This window comes from Vulpes lagopus, chromosome 15, assembly GCF_018345385.1.
Source record: "Vulpes lagopus strain Blue_001 chromosome 15, ASM1834538v1, whole genome shotgun sequence".
In the NCBI taxonomy this organism is placed as follows: domain Eukaryota; kingdom Metazoa; phylum Chordata; class Mammalia; order Carnivora; family Canidae; genus Vulpes; species Vulpes lagopus.
This window is the reverse complement of record NC_054838.1, coordinates 23,683,466-23,698,846: the sequence shown is the minus strand read 5'-3', so window position 1 is coordinate 23,698,846 and position 15,381 is coordinate 23,683,466. Positions and strand designations below refer to the sequence as shown.

The window sequence follows — 15,381 nt, the reverse complement described above, 5'->3', positions numbered from 1 at the left end:
GGAGTCTAGGTTTGGGTTCCGTTCTTGGTTCTGCCAGACTAGCTCAGGCCCAGCTTCTCTGGTCAAGTATGAGGTCCATTATCCCTTCAAGATACACATATTTTCCCACTCCATGGGGCAAAGGGCTTGTTCTCAAGAGCCAGATAGCCTGACGTGGAATCTCAGCTTTTATGCAGAAGTTTTAGCCATATTTTTTACCTTATGTGGCTGTTTCCACACATGTGCAACGTAGACAACAGTATCTATAGCCTAGAGCAATAAATATAAAGCATTTAGGATAGTGCTTGGTAGATAGTGCTTTGTGTATTAGGTGTTAGTGAAGAATGGCTCTTACTGGCCCCTCTTCACCTCTACCCAGCCATCCATCCAGAACATTCTGGGCTCTCCCATTCCCCCCTTTCCTATGAGAGAGCTGAGCACTGGGCAAAAACAGCCCTGGCACACTTGGGTCCAATTCAAATGATAAAACTCTGGGCCTGGCTCTGGATTAAAGCTGTAGTAAAAAAAAAAAAAAAAAGAAAAGAAATTGAGAGCTATGAATATGTCCTAGGTTACCAGAACAGTTAAATGTCTATATAGTTCATAGTAAGTATCAGAACTGGAAACTGACCAAGTCTCACTGGCTTCAATCAATGGCAATTGGGAAGCAAAAGTCACATTCCCACCCACACCCAAATAATTCATGTGATACACGGTGGTTGCCTGGTTTATTCCCTGGCCAACAAACAGGAAGTAAATAGCTAGGAGCTGTGGGGCCCAAACAGCAGGGCTGTACAGGTATCAGGAGATAAAAGGAGCTCAGCTAAGTAGCCAGAGCAGCATCAGGGCCAGGCTGAGCAAGAGAGGCCCAAGGACACAGTGCGTAGCCTCACTCATGGCCCTGGCGTAGAACCTCGCCACCTCCTCGTTGGGGTTGCCCTGGGCCGGGTCGAACCACATCTGGATGCAGCGGCCGCTCCCTCGGCTATAGTTGCTGACTTTGTAGGAATGACTCCAGATTTCATTGCACAGAGCAGCAGATGTGGGGAAGTAGAAATGGAAGGGGTGGCAGGCAGCTCCCTCTGGACACTGGTTATACCCTGTAGGGAAGATGAGAACTTTCAGCCACTACGCCCAGAACTAGCTTCACTTCCCCCAAGCCCACAGCCTCAAATATTCAGATACCAGCTCCACACCCCACACCTCCAGATCTCTCCCTCCCTGCCTGGCCCTGGCCCTCACCTGAGGTCCAGTTCCAGCCCTTGTGCCAGTTGCTCTTGCAGGTGTAGGAGGTGCGGCAGTCCTGCCACCATAGCTCACAATCCTCTTTGCACAGGGGCACGTGCAGGATGCGCTCCTTGCGCCAGCTCTGATTTACCTGGGAGAGGTCAGGAGGGGAAAAGGGCTCAGGTTCAGGATTCTCAGCAGCTCAGAAGAGACCCAGAGCTGGAGAAGCAGCCTGAGGAGGTGTCTGGAAAGCTCAATTCCTCTATAAAGTTGAGGGGTCCAGGAGGGACACTCATACCTCCTGAATCCAGGGCCCCAGGTTGGGAGAACACTCATATAGGCAGGTGTCCTGGATGAAGTGCTTTTTGCAGGCAGGTGTCATAGATCCGCAATGGTTCCAGTTAAATCTGTACAGGTAGGAAATATCCTTATGGGCTTCCCGGCTGGTGTTGGCGAAGCAGCAGGAATTCTTCTTCCAGGGGCTGCACTGGGTGGGGAAGACACAGAACTAACTCCCACGCCCAACACAGCCATAATGTCCCCACATACAGTCTCTCCCTTTTTATTTTACTTACAGATTTTATTTATTTATTCATGAGAGACACACAGAGAGAAGCAGAGACACAACACAGGCAGAGGGATGGGCAGGCTCCATGCAGGGAGCCTGACATGGGACTTGATTCCGGTACTCCAGGATCATGCCCTGGGCAGAAGGCAGGCGCTTAACCGCTGAGCCACCCAGAGATCTCCAGTCTCTGTCTCCCGTTTTAGTCTTTGATCCCCCAACAGTCAGTCTTTCAGGGAAATCCTTGCCATCGGAGGGAAATGCATGCTCTTTGTGGGAAGTGCAGGCATTACAAAATTCATTTAATTCAAATCTTTGTTGAGCTCCTACTTACTCTAACCCAGAAACTGGAGACATGACAACGACTACTTACTTATCACAGCATAACTGCTTTGAAAAGAGATTAAGCAGGAGAGAGGGATGGGGAATTGCAGTTTTCTAGAATGGTCAGAGAAGCCTCACTAAGAAGGTAACAAAAGACCTGGGGGTCAGTAGCAAGTCAAATAAACTGGAACCTCAGGGATCCCTGGGTGGCGCAGCAGTTTGGCGCCTGCCTTTGGCTCAGGGCGCGATCCTGGAGACCCGGGATCGAATCCCACATCAGGCTCCCGGTGCATGGAGCCTGCTTCTCCCTCCGCCTGTGTCTCTGCCTCTCTCTCTCTCTCTGTGACTATCATAAAAAAAAAAAAAAAAAAAAAAAAAAAAAAAAAAATTAAACTGGAACCTCAGAACAGATCCAAAACACTGAACGAATATAAACCCGTAGCTTAGAATTCAGTATAAAAACAAAATATTGGGCAGCCCGGGTGGCTCAGTGGTATAGTGCTGCCTTCCGTCCAGGGTGTGGTCCTGTAGTCTCAGAATTGGGTCCCATGTCTGGCTCCCTGCATGAAGCCTGCTTCTCCCTCTGCCTGTGTCTCTGCCTCTCTCTGTCTCTTATGAATAAATAAATAAAATAAAAAATAAAAACAAAATATTAAAACGGTGCATTTTATTTATTTTTTTTAGAGTGGGAATGCTCACACACATGCACAAAAGGTGCAGGCCGACTAGAGGGCAGAGGAAGGAGAGAGCCCCAAGCAGGCTCCACACTCAAGAGCCGAGTTCCACCGAGGGCTGGATCTCAGACTCTGATATAATGACCGCAACTGAAATCAAGAGTCAGAGCCTCAACTGAGTCACCAGGGCGCCCCTAAAATGTGCATTTTAAAAACAATGTATAGAGGGCTCAGTGGTTGAGCATCTGCCTTTGGGCTCAGGTTGTGATCCTGGGGTCCTGGGATTGAGTCCCTCATCAGGTTCCTCCCAGGGAGGCTGTGTCTCCCTTTGCCTATGTCTCTGCCTCTCTCTGTCTCTCATGAATAAATAAAATCCTTAAAAATAAAATAAAAACAATATAATAGGCTGAAGAAGTTAGTCAAGTTACATCATCACTTAGCTGCAGGCTCACTGATTCAAAGCTGTGCGATCATTATCTGCCAACGAGGTCAAAATGAACATTTATATATTGGAATGCATTTTGCAAGCAGCTTCCCTTTTGTGTTTTCTTTACAGTTATGGCATGATATTGATTTTTTTTAAAACACATAAACAGGTTCAGGATATTAAAAAGGTTGTGGTAAAATAATTGGCATTGAAAGGAGACCTCATTCCAATAAAAAGGTCAGGAGAAATGTTTGCTAGATGTGTGAATCTTGGTGCCTCACACCCAGCCTCGTGCCTGTGAGAAATCCATTTTTCTTGAGCTGTTTGGGGCTGGCAGAAAAGAAGCCACGAGCTGTGTGCACTTTCTCAAGATTCTCAAGAGGGGTCAGTTCCTGTCTGAACTCTGAAATCAAAATCAACCTGGGATGGGTTTCTCCAGTGTCCGTTTCTCAGGTTCCACTCTGGACATGCTTCCTGGTTTGTGTAATGTGAAACCCAACAACCAAGAGCTGATCTGTTGGCATTGTACTGACAACATTGGGCACATGGTGTGTGGTAAGCAGATAGTCCCCACAGTAGTACACCCAAGGCCTCTCAGGTGGTCTCCCTGCCTCCACCATGGAAGGGCTTTGATGCTTCTATCTTCCACTTTCCTCTTCCTGAGTCAGCTCTCCCCACTCCAGCCAGGCCCTCCACTCACCTGCTTATGCAGCCCGTCCTCCGGGCTTGGCTTTTCCTTGTGGTGCTTGGCGTCCATACAGACATTGAGAAGCTCAGTTCTGGGCCGCGCTGTCCATACTGCGGCCACCCCCACCAGAAGGAACAGCACCTGTGTTGTCATCAGCTGGGCCATGTCTCTGAAGGAAGAGCTGTGGTCTGTGGCACCAAGGAAAACAGAGGTGGGGCCTTCAGGTGAATGGAAACAGCCCCTGGTGGGTGGAGCCTCCAGAAAGCCGGGGCCTGGTCCCGCCCCATCCCTACCCCTGAGTCTTCCCAGCCTCAGGGAAGGGTGGGATGAGACACCACCCTCCCACCCCCCCAACCCCCCCAACCCCCCAGGTGCTTGTGTCACTCAAGTTACTGACTTCTACTGGTGGATGAGATCAAGTGTTGAAACTAAGAGATGGGATTTGGGCAAAATAGCCAGGAGATTGACGTAGGTCCACAGTCCCTTGTTTGAAATCCTTGGAGGCGGATGTTTCAGAATTTAAAATATTTGGGATTTTGTAAAAGGTAATACAATTTACACGCACTCAACAATCAAGCACATTCTGGTGGTAAAAGTTACACTGGTGGGATAAATAAAAACTATAATAACCTCACATTAATTTTCAGGTCAGATTTTAACACCAAATGACTTTGTACAAACTTTGATATTAATCTTAGTTTTGGAACTCCCGATAAGCTATTTATTTAAACAAAACAAAATAAAACAAGGGGCACCTACGAGGCTCAGGCACTTAAGCGACTGACTCCTGATTTCGGCTCAGATTGTGATCTCAGGATCATGAGATTGAGCCCTGAGTTAGGCTCTGCAGTGGATGGGAACCTGCTTGGGATTTTCTCTCCCTCTGCCCCTCCCCCTGGGTATGGAAAAAACAAAAACAAAACAAAAACTTCCAGCCTTGGTTCCAGCCCTTTGCAGCCTCATCATTTGGTTTCTCCAAGAGGTCCTGTGACCTGGGGAATGTCACAGGGCACAGAGGGCTGGGGGTGGGTGTGGGCAGCCAGCTGGACAGCTTCCAGGCCTTGGGAGGTTCCTTGCCTCCCCCTCCCCCTGCCCCAGAGCCGGCCTCCCTTCCACCCATGCAGGCCCTCAGCCCTCTGAGCTCAGACACTGAACCTTGGGAGGTGACCCACTGTTCCCTCACCATGCAGGTCACCGGGCTCCTGGGCTCTCCTAAAATTTGGCATTTGTTTCCCACAGCTCCCAATAGCATATGTGCCCTTCTGCTCAAAGTTGCCTTGTCTCCCCAGTGCCCCACGTCCTGTGGAACTCTGGCTTCTTCCTGGGCAGGGCCTGAGCTGACGGCCACCTCTGGGCTGACTGCCCACCAGGGCTCACGGAACCAGGGACTAAATTCCCGCCTCACCCCCCTCGCCCCTCACCTTCCTGCCATCCAACATCCTGCTACTCTATTCCAGTGTTCGCTCATTCTTTCACTCGCTAATCCATTCATTCCAGGATCCAATTATCCTTCTCATGACCCAATCACTCACTGATGGGCTCCGGCGCACCAGGTGACTCTTTGGATCAGGTTCTTGGGGGAAACAGCCTAGCAGTTGAGAGCACAGGGGTCCAGATCAACCAGCCCACCATCTTAGCCCTAACACTCCATCTCTCCCTTGACCTTGGGAGCAAATAACTCAAATTAATCTTGGGCTTTAGTATCCTCATCTAAAAGTTAAATGTGGGGAGAAATCCCCAACAAAGGAGAGTCAGCTGGGTACAGATTGTGCCATCAGTTGGCAGCGGTTAAAGGATGAGCCCCCTGTCGTGCAGTAGGGAACAATCAAGCCTGATTCAGGCCCCTCAAGTCTGGAGCTCCTTCAGCTTTGTCCTCTGCACCCTCACTGTGCTGAGATTCTTATGCAGCAGCTGATGTGGAGTACTGGGGGATGCCTGGGGTGAGGGCTCCGTGGGCCCACCTGGTTGGTGGGTGGTTTACCTCCCTGCACTTGCTTTCTAGAGGCAGAGCTCTCTTCTCCCAGCAAGCTCTGCCACTCTGCAAGCCACTCCCCACATTCCTTCCTAGTCTCAGCTTCAGATCTCAGTGCAACTGTCCCCCCCAACCACCATCATCCTCATCACCCAGAAGACACACACCCTAGAACCCCAGACTTGAAGCAAACTAAGAACTCAGCACTGTGCTAAAAGGCAAGAGCCCGCTGGTTCTAGTTTCGGGAGTGGACTTGGTTAATTTAACCTTGGGCAGTCCCTGCTCTGCCCTCAGCCTCTACTTTTGGGTTGTCTGGGATTTGGGCAAGGTGGATCCTCCTGGTTCAGCAAATTCTTTAACACATGCTGGGAGCACCTTGGGGTGTGCTGCCTCTACTAAAGGGGTGGGGAGTGGCATACCTGGGAGAGGAAGTGGTTCCTGGTCTGGCTCAGGCTTCTGCTCCGCTCCACAGTTCCCCTTGTCCTCCTCCGGGGCACAGCTGAGGTTTAGTGGCCTAGGAGACAGGCAGTAGGGAATGTGGCCCAGGAGCAGAGCCTGGCACTGGACGAAGGCCACTCAGCAGTTAATTATTGCACCTTAATTATTGTGGGCACTAGCCAGACCTCCATGGGACATGGGTCGGTGGGAGGGAGTGGATTAATAGTGCAGGCCTAAAGCCAGTCCCCTGGCCCCACTTATCCCATTTTCTCCCCCAAACTCAGGTCTGATAAAATCTTGCAGCCTGAGTTGCTGGGATTCTTTAAACTAATCTGTCCACTTCCAACCCCCTGTCCTTATACAGATGAGAATGAGATCCAGAGAATCAGGACAGAACCAATTGCAGGGCAAGGGCTGGAGTGTAGGCTTCTAAGCTCCCAGGCAGCTGTAGAGAGTACAGACCTCCACAGTCCCCAATGTATAGATCCACCAAGTCCTCCAACCTCATCAGCCCCAGGCATCACCCACCTCCAGCGGTAAAATCAGACGTGCAGAAGCTTAGAGGCTCAATTGCTCTGGGGGCCCCAGACCCCCTGCCTTCCCCCCCTGCACCCACCCACACGGGTGTCCCTTCTACAGCATCTGAGAGTCTGGTCTCCTGTTAGACCCCTCCCACCACTCCCACTCCAGCCAAGCACAAACCTTCCTTTTACTGCGGTGGTACCATTTTTACCATGGCGGCCCCACTGGGTAGGGAAAGGGAAAAAGGGGAGGAGCACACTTGAGCAAGAGGGAATGCGTTTTGTCCCCATGCCTGTGTGCAACCCAGGGATAAGTGGTTGTAGAGGTGAAAGCCCAGGGGAGGGGTACAAGTTGGATACAGATGTGGGAGCCATCAGCCTATGGACAGCAATAAGAGTTTAAGGAAGATGGGGCCTTAGCACCCTGGGGAGGGCCACAGGTCTGGGACCATGGAACAGGAAGGGGAATAGGCTTGCTGGAGAAGAAGCCAAGCCCTGAAGGGCCTGCAAAGAAATGGACTCCTAGGAGACCCCGGACTCATGCCCGCCCAGCTTTTCCTCTCCCTCGGAGCCATCCTTACTTGAATCCTGTGACAAGCAGGAAGGGTTACAACCTCAGAAGACCTCAGCAGGTGAAAGGCCATCGGACCCCTCACGGACCCCTCATGCCTCTCTTCTGGCTTTATAAAACCTGGGAGCCTACTGTGGATTGGAGAAGAAAGACCAGACCCCTAAGAATGCCCGAAGGTGGGAACTCCTCCAGAAGGAATTTGCACCTACCCAGCATCCTCCACCCCTGCCCTGGGGACTGATCATTAACTGGGCTGGAGCCCCCCCCCCCCCCTCAGGGAGTAAAGGTGTGGGCCCCTGAGTGCTTGAGTGCTTTAAAAGTCACCAGCTAATGGGAGATGAGAATGAGGGTGGAGGTTGTTTTGTTTTGTTTTGTTTTTTTTAATTCATGAGAAACACAGAGAGAGGCAGAAACACTGGCAGGGGGGGAAGCAGGCTGCAGGGAACCAGATGCAGGACTCGTCCTAGGACCCTGGGATCACGCCCTGAGCCAAAGGTGGTAGACGGTCAACCACTGAGCCACCCAGGCGCCCCTTGAAGGTGGAGTTCTGATCTGTGGGGAGTCTCTGTCTTTGATGAGCTTCAAGCCTTCCTCTGACTCTGGGATCAGTGTGGAGGCTATCTGACCAGCAGGGAGGGGCAGGGTGAAGCAGCCACCTTTGAGCCCATCCTGAGAATTATCCGCCTGGACCGGACTTTTAATATCAGCAAGGTGAGCCATCGGCATCCTGTAGACCCCAATCTGTAGGCTGTGACCAGACAAAGATAATAGGAAGGTGTTTGATCTGCGCAGGTGGAGGTCCCAGGCTGCGGGGAGTGGGGGTGGGCAAAACTGGAGCTTTTCCTGAGTCCTGCTAGCCCGTCACCTATTTTCTTAACTGTGGAAACTGCAGCTCCCAGACAGCCAGGGGAGGCTACACTTCGGATCTGAGTCCCATTCCAAGCCAGATTTCTTCCAGGAAGAGAGAAAGAAAAGCTCTGTGAGAGGCCCTCAGGGCATCAGCCTAAGGATTGCAAATCCATTGTTTCTTCTCTGGCCTCAGTTCCTGCCCTTGCCCTCTTAACTTCTAGTTCAGCCACCTAGAAATTTCTGCTTCTACTTCCATCCCGGGAAGCCTTTGTCCTTGCTGAGCCCTCTCCTTGAAATGCTCTTCCTCCTACCAATTTCTGCTTTGCAAACAGGACTCTTCTGGAAGCCTACTCTAACCTCCCTGGCTCTTATAGACTTCTTGTGAGTGTATGTTTTGTTAGGTAATAAATAGCATATGATAAACACAGTAGATATTTGTGCAAAGGGACAAGAGCGATGTGATAAGAAAGTGCCTGGACGATCTCTTTTGGTTGGGTGGTCTGAAGTCATGTTAGTGGGTAGTCAGTCGTAAGTTGAAATTTAAGTGGCTACAAGGAGCCAGCCTGCAGGGGACAAAAGAACATTCCAGGAACACAGAGAATTGCTGGAATAAAGGTGCAAAGTGAAAAGTGAATGGAGCTCACCTCTGCAGTGTGCAAGGGGAACAATTGGAAATGAGCTCTAAGTCGTCTATAGGGGTGGAGAGCAGGGCTTTCTATGCCACTGAAGTTTTTTTCCAACAGATACCATGAGAAAGCATTAAAGGGTTGGAGGAGAGGGGCTGTCACATAATAAGACATTTTTGGTGCGTGTTTTACTTTTTAAAGAATGTCCGTCAGTTAATGAAACTCATGGGAGCCAGTTTGATATGAATAGGATAGCTCCAGTTCTCAAATATCTGCCTTTATTATATGTACAAATTACAAAGAGGAAAAAAGTAGTGGAGAAACCTGATGGACCCAGTCTTAACCAAATGGTTAGTTCAAATGGGTGAACTCACCACCCTATGCCTTCTGTCATGATACACTGAGAAGGACATGGTATTGCTTTGGGCATATTTGTGGCCAAAGTGTATAACCTCAATCTAATGAGAAAGAAACCGATAAACCCCAAATAAGGGATATTCTACAACATAACTGGCCTGTGCCTTTTAATAATGTCAAGATTATAAAAGAACCCCCTCCCGGGGAACCTGGGTGGCTCTCAGTGGTTGAGTGTCTGCCTTTGGCTCAGGTCAAGTCCCACATCAGGTTCCCCATGGGGAGCCTGCTTCTCCTTCTGCCTGTGTCTCTGTTTCTCTTTGTGTGTCTCTCATGAATAAATAAATAGAAGCTTAAAAAAAAAAAACCTCTCCCTCAAATATCCATCAGTAGGAAGCTGAGTTAAATGTGACATGTACTACATAGACTGGAATATTGCCCAACAATTGAAAAGAATGAGCCAAATCTCAATAGATCTATAAGGAATCTCAAAAACTGTGTTCTCATGATAAGACACATGGCAAATGAAATCTACACCAAGCTGGCCTTTTCCCCCCCATTAGTTTAGCAAAAAATCAGCTTAGTAGGAAAACAAAAGTTTGACAAGGTTGTGGGGAAACAGGCACTCATATATCGCTGGTGGAGGAGCCACCCTGATACAACCCCTGTGAAGTTGTAACTATCAAAATTATAAATCCATATACTTCTTGACCCAGCAATCCCTTCTCTGGAATTCAAGTATGACATCCTACTACGTGTAACAGTATTCACTGCAGGGGCGCCTAGGTGGCTCAGTCTGTTGAGCACCTAACTCCTGGTTTCGGCTCAGGTCATCATCTCAGGTTTCTGAGATTGAACCCCACATCGGGCTCCATGCTTAGCGTGGAGTCTGCTTGAAACTTTCCCTCTGCCCAGCAACTGTCCTGTTTAAAAAGGAAGGCAATGCAGTTGTTCATCATTGGGATTCCTCACCCACTACCAACACCAATATCTCCACCCTAATCCACATCTAGTAAGGGAAGGAAGGGAAAAGAAACTTTCTTTCTCACCAGGCCCTGAGAACTCCTCTATCAGTCTCTTCCCACTTTTTCTGCACCCATCTCCTCATCCCCTTGTAGTGTGGGACTGACAAACTTGGCAGGAGGGGTAAGCCTGAAACAGAGGTAAGAGCCTCAGACTAAGGGGTCAGATTCTTCCCCCTACTTGCTGGTGAACTTCAAGCTAGTCCCAGTCCCTCTTTGGCCTTCTTAATAGGAATGATAAAGCAGTGAGGCATGTCCCCCCAAGCCACTCATGGCCACATTATTTGCAAGACACAAGATACACATGGATCTATTAAAATAGGGTGTCAGAGGAACCCCATATGACCCATCTTGGAACAAGAACGAATGACCAGGACATTGTGAGGCCCCCTTTATATGAGAGTGCTGAGCTGGGCTGAACCCAGGTCACCAGACCTGGGTGCAGACAAGGAAGATGTGCAGGCGTTGGCAGTGGGAGGGCCCAGCCCAAGAGCCAGAGGTACAGCATGGGGGCCAGGCTGAGCAGGAGAGGCTCAATCCCTTGGGGCATAACCCCAGCGTTCCTGGCCCCTGCATAGAACCTCACCACCTCCTCGTTGGGGTTACCCAAGGCCGGGTCAAACTATATCTGGTTTGACCACTCCCCCGGCTGTAGTTGGTGGCCTTGTAGGAGTGATCCCAGATGCCCTCACACAGGGCTGCAGGCATGGGAAAGTAGGCCTCAAATGTATGGCAGGTGGCCCTAGCTGGACACTTGTTCACTCCTGCAGGGGAGAGAGGGCAGGCACATTCACCCCACCCCTCACCCCAGGCCCAAAGCTCTTTTCTGGCCACCCCCAGACATCCTCACCCAATCCCAGATCCTCAAAGCCCCCCTCCGTCTCCCCACCCCCAAGTCCTCACCTGAGGTCCAGTTCCAGCCCCTGTGCCAGTTGCTCTTGCAGGTGTAGGAGGTGCGGCAGTCCTGCCACCATTGCTCACAGTCCTCTCTGCACAGGGGCACGTGCAGGATGCGCTCCTTGCGCCAGCTCTGGTTCACCTGCGTGGGAGGCCAAGAGGGAGGGCTCCCTTCAGCCAGGGGTGGGGGCAGCCATGGCCTTGCCCAAGCTGGATGGCAGCCTGCTGGGTGGGGGTGAGGGACAGTCCCGTACCTCCTGGATCCAAGGCCCCAGGTTGGGTGAGCACTCATAGAGACAGTTGTCCTGGATGAAGTGGCGCTTGCAGGCAGGCTCCATCTTGCCGCAGTGGTCCCAGGTGAAGTTATACAGGCGGGAGGTGTCCTTGTGCAGCTCCTGGCTGGTGCTGACGGTGCAGCAGGCCTTCTTCCTCCAGGGAGTGCACTGCGTGGGGGAGACCCGGACTAACTGCCCCGCTCCCCACAGCCATCTCCTTCAAATTCTGGTTCCTCAGCCCCAGGTAGGGTGTCCAGAGGAATACTTGCTGGGGAGGGCGCCGCTATGTCTGGCCCTTGGGGTAGAGACAATTATAATAGAGTTTTGTTTAAAAAATTATATATTTATTTGAAAGAGAGAGAGCATGAGGGGTTGGGGGAGAGTTAGAGGGAGAGGGAGAAGCAGGCTCTCCACTGAGCAGGGAAGCCAATGCAGGGCTTGGTCTGACTCCAGGATCATGACCTGAGCTGAAGGCAGATGCTTAATAGACTGAGCCACTCAGGCAACCCTATAACAGAGTTTTTAAATTTTTTTTTTTAATTTTATTTATTTATGATAGGCACACAGTGAGAGAGAGAGAGAAGCAGAGACACAGGCAGAGGGAGAAGCAGCCTCCATGCACCGGGAGCCCGACGTGGGACTCGATCCCGGGTCTCCAGGATCGCGCCCTGGGCCAAAGGCAGGCGCCAAACCGCTGCGCCACCCAGGGATCCCTATAACAGAGTTTTTAAAAGAAAGTTTTTAAAATGTGGGAGTCCTGGGAACCACATTTGGGGAAACAATCATTTCCGCAGCTCTAAATGACTTACAAGTTACTCCACGTGTTTCGGGTTATTTATATTACTCATTTTGCATCCAGCCAATATTAACTGAGTACTTATTATCAATCCCGCATTGTGCTAGGTGCTGAGAATACAACAGTGAGTGAACAAAACATATCAAATCTCTGCCCCCTTTTTTTTTTTTTTTTTTTTTTCAAATTTCTGCCTTTATGGGGCTTATGGCTTTAGTCAGGAGCAGAGGAAGACAAAGAACATTGTAGGTGCAGAAAATGGCAAGTGCAAAGTTCCCGAGGCTTTTGCACTTTATGGCCTTGACATTCTAGCAAAAGCATCATTCATTTAATTTTTACAAAGTTTATGTAAGCTGTATCCCTGGTAAATGGTGGGATCCAGTTTTGAACTCAGGGCAGGGAGGAGGAGAGCCTGGCCCCAAGCTATGGTGAGGACAGAGATGGAGGGGGCTGATCTGGGTCTCCTAGGGTCTGGACTCCCAGGTTGGGGACTCCAGATAGGTCCAGAAAGTAGGGAACAGAGGGGGCAATGTTTTGCACGTGAACCCCAAGGTGGACCTGACACAATGCTGGAGGCTGTCCCAAGAGAGGTCAATTCAAGGCAGACAAGACAGTGGAAATGGTGATGGTTTCTCTGTAGAAATAGTTCCAAGGTGGGACTCCAGAGCTGAGTGATTTTCAGCCAATTGCTTAAAATCTCAGAGATGAATTCTAGCACCCAGGACCAAGCCACCAGGGAGACGTGACAACTCTGGGCAATAAAGGAGAAACAAGGAAAATCCAGGAGGGTGAACCAAACCCACCTATCTCCAACAACCTAACTCATCTCCAGCCCAGCTGGCATAGAACATGCTTCCAGGCCCCCCTGACTTCATGCATGCTCTTCCTCAGATTCCCCAACTCCTGGTGGCTCTGCAAGACCTCATGTACCTAATCCTGGACCTGCCAACCAATCAGTGGTTTCTGCCCTCAAAAGGGTGAATTATTATAATGAAAGGCACTTGCTGGCCTATAGTAGGGGCTCCTATACAGATAAGCATTCCCATTATAGCCCCTGTCCCTCAGAATTCTAGTCATCTGGCTCCCTCAAAAGTCTGTGTGCCATTTCTTGGCCAAGAAAATTGCTCCAGAGGGTTCTGAAAAGTACCCCCTAAATCTTAAAAAGTTCTGAAAATGAAGAAGTGGAACAGACTTTCAGTTTTGGAAGAGAAGCAGTTCTGGAGATAGATCCTGGTGATGTTTGCAAAACAATGTGAATGGACTTCATGGCGCCAAGCCGGGAACTTGGAAATGCTTAAAATGGCAAATTTTATATTATGTGTATTTTAGCACGTGTGCGCGTGCGGGCGCGCACACACACAACACACACACACACACACACACACACACACACACACACACACATACCACCACCACCACCACCACACCACAAATGAGACGTCAGAAATGACTCAGAAGTCATGGGGCTCTGGGCTTCCCGCTTTTCACTTCCAGCCCCTGGATCAGTCCATGGCAGCTTTCCCTGGGGACACCTCCAGCCACCCGCCCCCGCCCCCCAACCTTCTAGCAACATGAGACCTCATGGGGAGCCGAGGAGCATATGAGAGGGAATGAAGGATGGGCAACTGTCAGAAGCCTGGAGTTCAACCGGAAGCCCAGGTTTTGAGCTGCTTCAGGGGCTTTTCCTATGAAATAGGGCCCCTCTCTGTGGGCAGCAGCATCCTTGGCTCCGGTCACACTACGCTGGCCACTGCTTGTGCTTTCACCCTCTGTGTACAAACTGTTCTCTGCTAGGCTGCCCTTTCCTGCTTCGTCTTCCTGGAAAACTTACTCATCCTCCAAGGCCAAGGCTGATGGCACCTTTCCTGGGAAGTCTTCCCAGAGTTATCTGATTTGTCACTGTCTCTTTAGGACATGATGGGGGTGGAGGACCTGGACTGTTCCTCTGTGTTTGCTGCATCATGATCTTGAGGGGCCTGTCTCCCCTGTACATTGTCTTTGAGCTCCATGGGCCGGGCATATTTAAGGCTGGAAAAGGCACTGCCTGATCCTGTCCTAGCCCGTGCTAACGACGAGCCTCTCGATTACCAAGGTATGCGAATATGTCTATATGCACACATATGTACACTATACCTATGCCCTCTGTGGGCCTCATTTCCTATTTCCTCATCTGTTTGAGTAGAGTCCACCATCCACCTACCAAGTAGGTGGAATATTCATGGACAAGGTATTAGGAGAGCTCTTAGAACACAGTGGGGGCCAGAGAAATGGTCCCCCCACAATAGTATATTTGGTGGCCTCATAAGGATCACCTCAGTCACCCTCCTGACTTTATTGCTCCCCACAGCTGATCTTCCCATTCCCTGACTTCTTCCATTTTTAGGGCCAGCTCTCTTCCCAACTCTTGACCCCACTCCATCCTCACCTGGTCATGTAGCTAGTCCTCAGGGCATGGCTTTGTCTTATGGTGCTTGGTGTCCATGCAGATGTTGAGTAGGTCCATCCTGGGCCCTGGAATCCTGGACTGGGCACCCCACAAAGCAGCCACCCAAGCCAGAAGCATTGTATCACTGGCCAGGCCATGTCCATCCATTTCCTACCAGAAAGCTGCAGTCAGAGGTGGACACAGCCTGAGAGAGGCAGCAGTTACAAGACTCTCCACTGGGTTTCTTGTCTCCTTGCCAAGCCCAGATCTTCTGTCCTCCTCACCCAGCGTATCCCTGAGGGCACCTGAATGAACTAAGCAACAGGGCAAGTGTAGAGGTCTGTGCCAGAGGCAAGACCCTCTCACCCCCTCCCAAGGGCACTCCAACACTAGCTTGCTCTGTGACTGGTCACTGGGGAGCCACCTGCACCTGTCCTCCTGGATTTCACAGGCGGTATTTCATCCACAGTTTGAGGGCCCTACCAGTTTGGCAAGTCCTCTCAGATCTGCACAACAGGAACCACAGGATGTGGTCTACTGATGAGGGTGGAAAGTGAGAGAAGGAGTACCTGCCAGCTTCAGCCCATCCCCCACCCATCCAAGGCAGCCTAGGTTCAGGCCCCAGAGACTGCCAGGGGGCAGACTTGGATGCTGACCTGGGGCCAGCTGAAGGCCACTGAGTCCTTCAGTCACTGCTCATGGTCCTGGACCAGGTGCCATGGGAATTGGGGTTGGGGGTGCAATATGGAGAGCC

At 50.6% G+C, this 15,381-nt stretch overlaps 1 protein-coding gene and 1 pseudogene across 2 annotated transcripts; both read right to left on the bottom strand.

The window, feature by feature from the left end:
• Positions 1–690: 690 nt before the first annotated feature.
• On the bottom strand, positions 691–7,579 carry LOC121475967 (folate receptor alpha-like). Of its 2 annotated transcripts, XM_041729663.1 has the most exons (6): positions 7,397–7,579; positions 6,276–6,370; positions 3,897–4,072; positions 1,505–1,693; positions 1,222–1,357; positions 691–1,079 (listed from the first exon to the last, which is right to left on the bottom strand). In XM_041729663.1, exons 3-6 carry the CDS (start codon positions 4,047–4,049, stop codon positions 799–801), a joined length of 759 nt encoding a protein of 252 aa, XP_041585597.1. In that variant the 5' UTR covers positions 4,050–4,072; positions 6,276–6,370; positions 7,397–7,579; the 3' UTR covers positions 691–798. The 2 variants fall into 2 exon arrangements, with proteins under 2 accessions (XP_041585597.1, XP_041585598.1); XM_041729664.1 differs by lacking the exon at positions 6,276–6,370.
• Positions 7,580–10,285: 2,706 nt separating this feature from the next.
• LOC121476174 lies at positions 10,286–14,765 on the bottom strand (annotated as a pseudogene).
• Between the last annotated feature and the right edge of the window lie 616 nt (positions 14,766–15,381).